Source organism: Artemia franciscana, chromosome 2, assembly GCF_032884065.1.
Source record: "Artemia franciscana chromosome 2, ASM3288406v1, whole genome shotgun sequence".
NCBI lineage: Eukaryota > Metazoa > Arthropoda > Branchiopoda > Anostraca > Artemiidae > Artemia > Artemia franciscana.
Window position 1 is genome coordinate 58130044 of NC_088864.1, and position 4859 is coordinate 58134902.

Consider the following 4859-nt stretch of genomic DNA (forward strand, 5'->3'; position numbering starts at 1 on the left):
ATATGATGGGGGGCTGCTCCTTTCTCAACCCTCAATCGTTACACTGAAGTTTTTAAGTGCTCTAAAAAGCTTCTTATACCAATTAAACGGCTACTGTATTTAAGGAGTGGTTCTTAAAGGATTGGGCTGAAGAGTCAAAAGTCCTTTTTTAGAGTTGCGGTTACTATCGCTCTTTACTTACTGTTTGTAACCACAGACTGTTTGATTGCGGCAAGAAATGTGCAAAAAATGTATTCAGACATAGTTGAACTAAAAATAAGTTGTTGCTCATTTCAACTTGACAAAAAAAGATAAAGAAATAACTTGATTTTATTTGACGTAACGTAAAACATAAAAATAAAACAAAAAGGACACTAAATTAAAACAAACAACCCCCTTGAAAACAAAAATCGATATTGCAACAAGATCCTTACTTCTGATTGGCACTACGAAGTCTTTCAGATTTTATCAGTTCCTCTTGCAGAAATTGCAAAGTATGCATTAAAGAATCCTTTTCTTCAACAACTTTGAGATATTCATCGCGTAGATTCCCATATTCTGCAAGAGAGGCAAGCTGAGCTTTAAGAGACTGATTCTCCTCCTCCAAGCTGCGCAGCTTATGCTGTTCCAGAGTTACATCTTTAAAAACGGAGTTTGAAATTGGCACCTTTGATTCTCCTACCGTGAATATCCCTTCACTGTCCTGTGCTAGGTTAAGATGGCTTATTCTATAAACAGTGGGTTTAGAAACTCCGCCTCCATGAGCACCATGGTCGTTCTTCAAGGCCACAGTTATGTCGACCAATTCAATCTAAAATTATACACATTGGCTGTTAAAGATCAATCACAATTTTATACTATAAAATAACCGAAATAATTACAGGATGGTAGGAGTGCATCCGTTCAGCTTTATCTGATTCCGTATAGCAGTGATTTAAATCATGGAAGTTTGTGAAAAAAAAAATGTATGTTTCATGTGAAGATTCTAAAGTAACCGAAAAACTCCATTGAGAACTTGTGCCTCGGTAAAAAATTATCATAGGGCTTTACTTTCCTGGGGGTATATTGATGAATCTTAGGAGAGGATACTTTTCCCCTTCAAAACACTAACATTAGATATTCAGGAAAACGTTGATACAAAACAAAACAACACTCTGCTTCAAGAAAAGGGTTTAAAAAGAGCAAATAAAAGGATCCTTTTAAAGTATATAAATTGATCCTTTTAAAGTACCTTAGAAAGGGCATTTTAAAAGGGCAAAACAAAACAACACTCTGCTTCAAGAAAGGGTTTTAAAAGGGCAAATAAAAGGATCCTTTTAAAGTATATAAATTGATCCTTTTAAAGTACATTAGAAAGGGCATTTTAAAAGGGCAAAACAAAACAACACTCTGCTTCAAGAAAGGGTTTTAAAAGGGCAAATAAAAGGATCCTTTTAAAGTATATAAATTGATCCTTTTAAAGTACATTAGAAAGGGCATTTTAAAAGGGCAAAACAAAACAACACTCTGCTTCAAGAAAGGGTTTTAAAAGGGCAAATAAAAGGATCCTTTTAAAGTATATAAATTGATCCTTTTAAAGTACCTTAGAAAGGGCACTTTAAAAGGGCAAAACAAAACAACACTCCGCTTCAAGAAAAGGGTTTTTAAAAGGGCAAATAAGTGTAAGAGTCTACCAGTCACAATGATTAGACTAAGTCACAAAGTGCAGAGTAAAAAACAAGAGTTCAAGCATGCATACGAAGTACTAGGATATAGTCCCATGAAATGCACATTAAAAAATAAGTCAACGCAAATTTCCTTATGAAGTGCAGGAAGTCGATAAAGTGCCGTGAAGTGTACCTTAGAAATGAATGCACAAATGAGCACATTATGTGCGCCAAGTTGATAAATCACATGAGGTGAGTCACATGAAGTACACAAGGTCGATAAGCCACATTAAGTAAAGATCGGAAGCCAATAAGCGCATGAAGCGTCCAAAGTCGATCAAGTCCCATGAAGTTCACCAAGTGAAATCAAGTGCTCAGAGCCAATAAGTCGCATGAGTATCAAATGGAACAAATCACATTTGTCTTTTGTACTTTGAGGCATTTAATGACATAATATGATGTGAAAATTCTCCAAGTTTTAAATTGAATTTCTTTTTAAGTACCAAGGACAGTGAAAGTGTAATCTGATTGTTTAAAATGGAATGGAAACTTACATGATCATCCATTTCTTAAAAAATGGGGAAAAACATGCTTAATGAAACAGACCTCCATATACACTATTATGGTTTTTGTAGCAGTTTGGCGCTAATAATAACAGTAATAATAAAAAAAGGCGAGTAAAAAAAACAGCAAAAAATAAGCTAATACCATAAGGCTGAAAAGAGCTTAAGAAAGTGTAGCTTTTTTGAAAGTCAAGTTGTCTCTGGGACTCAAGATATTGACGATTTTGAATCTTTGTTGACCAGAGGCATTGTGAGACTTAACTATCAAGTTTTGCTTATTAATTTTCACGGGTCAGAGTAGCAACACTTGGGAAAACATAGGGATCCACTGTAAACTCCACCAGTAAAAAAAAACAAAAATTAAATCTTAGAAAATCTTAGCTTCAAGGTGTGAAAAAACAGTTCTAGAGGGCAATTTATTTTATGTCCTTAGCACTTTGAAAATGTTTTGCTGTTATTGAGACACAACAGCATATCTAAGCCCTGAATAAACTCTTTCTCGTCAATATCTAAGCACTATGAAGTGCTTATTTCTCATAAATTCTATATTGGATTATTTTATCAAATAATCAAAATTTATTTTATTAAATTTATATTTGCTTTATCACTTCTATATTGATTATTTCTCATCAATATACCAGAAGATTGTATGTGCCAGTCGCCACCCTCTGGCTTACCGTTTTCGACCGTTTTTTGTTTTTTTTTTCTTTCATATTATTTAACAATGGTCTTTTCGAATTGGGTGACATATATCAAATATGTTTGAAAATATATCAAACCTCAAATAGGACAGTTAAATTGTCTAGCATTTCCAAGTGAAGAATTTTCTTTATATGACATCAAATTTGAAATAGAAATTAGGACAGTTATATAATTGAAATCTTAGTACATTGAAGTTACATTCTATAACAAGTTTAAGGACAGTTTGAAATTTGTTATTCTTCGTTTTTAATGAATTGATCATCTAATTTTACTGCCTCTTTTTCTTGTAATAAAGAGCAACCCTTATCGTCTATGAAATAACATTTGAGAAAATGAGAGTTTCTCAAACTCTAAAAAAAACTGAGAGTTGGAAAAGCATATATAATAACGGTAATAAAATTTTTATATTTTGACTACAAAAAGGAACATACTTTCGTACTTTAAAAGAAGAAGAACCATCAATCGTAAAAAAAATGTTCGGAGACACCAATAAAAATAACACCAGCAGCTCCAGCACGTCAAAAAAAAGAAACCAACGAAGGTTATGGGGCTAATTCATTTATTGCAATATTTATTTTGTTTCTAACCTTAATTCATTAAGCATGTTCTACACTAAGCCCTCGTAATGGTTACCAAAATTCCTAAGTTTTCAACATGGTCATGATAGTCGTTTTCGGCTGTGACCTAAATTTTTCTTCAGAGGGCTAAATTAAAACGATTATTCTTAGGATCAAAGTAAAAGCCAATTTTTTCTTTCTATGGTGGCATCTTGGTACCTCGGAAAGCCGCCAAGAACAAGCTATATGCTAGAATGTTATGTAATAGTGAGCTTTAAACAAATACCTCAAATTTCTTTTTGGGATTCACGCGTGGAATGATTTTTTTTTTTTTTTTTACAACTGAAAATTTATTTCCGTCTTTTTTCTTTATAGCTAGATTTGTCGAGACAGCAGAACCGAGCTAGATATCCCAATCTTTTCTTCCACAGATCTCGAGTAAAATAACAGACGCAATAAACTCAAAGTTAAGCAGCCTCACGCAAGCTTGTACCTGTTTCTCATTTTAATTTCTGTTTTCCGCGGCTAACATGTTAGGTCACCGCCGAAAACAATTGTCATAACTATGCTAAGTATTCCCAGATCTTTTGGCAACAGCATCACAACCATGCTAATGATGCTATTAAAAATATGAGTTTATACTAACCTCTAAGGGGAAATATATTGATTCAAATTCATCTTCAAACAATTGTTGCAATCCAATTTGAACAGATGCAGGAATTTCTATGCTAACATTTTCCAACTTACATTTCAAGAAAGTATCTTTGCTCTTAGCAATTAGTGTGTGCATTGGACTTCGGGAAAATTGGGCAGGGTTTTCGAAACGACCTAATGTCTGGAGTTGACCAGGAGCAAGCGTGGAATGTGACTCCTGTCTCAAACGAATACATGGAGCTAATGAATGACTTTGTATGGAGTCATGCCATCCTCTTGTTCGGACGGAAAATTTCATCTAAAAAATATTTGATTATTGAAACTAGTCCGATTTCTAACAGCGATATGTACTAAGCTTGAAACTTTTGGTTTTTCTTTTTTAAGTTTTTTGAATTTTTTTAAACCCGCGTCAAAATAGAGAATCATCATTTAAAACCAACGTAAATTTTCATTTAATGGGCCTTCCTACTGACATTATATAACTGGTTGCATTCAAAAAAATTTTCTTTTTTAAAGTGTTGAATTGTTGTAAACCCGTGTTAAAATATATACATATTTTTGCTATTACCAGTTTTTTGCTCTTTACGTAATTTAATGTCTTTTCATACTGAAAAGTCTTTTCATACTGGTTTTTGAATTATTGTAATTTAAGAGCTATAGACATGGTGCTTTCTTTTCAAATGAGCACTCTCCCAACATTCTACGATCATGGCTCGATACGACCACCCTCTGAAAAAAAGAAGATATCCCAGCTTCCC

The 4859-nt window shown here is 33.5% G+C and overlaps 1 protein-coding gene across 1 annotated transcript; it reads right to left on the reverse strand.

Annotated features, from left to right (window-relative positions):
- Window positions 1-291: 291 nt before the first annotated feature.
- LOC136043838 (uncharacterized) lies at window positions 292-4440 on the reverse strand. Its single transcript, XM_065728775.1, has 2 exons — window positions 4094-4440; window positions 292-790 (listed from the first exon to the last, which is right to left on the reverse strand). The coding sequence occupies exons 1-2, from the start codon at window positions 4397-4399 to the stop codon at window positions 410-412; spliced, it is 687 nt and encodes a 228-aa protein (XP_065584847.1). The 5' UTR covers window positions 4400-4440; the 3' UTR covers window positions 292-409.
- Window positions 4441-4859: the final 419 nt, after the last annotated feature.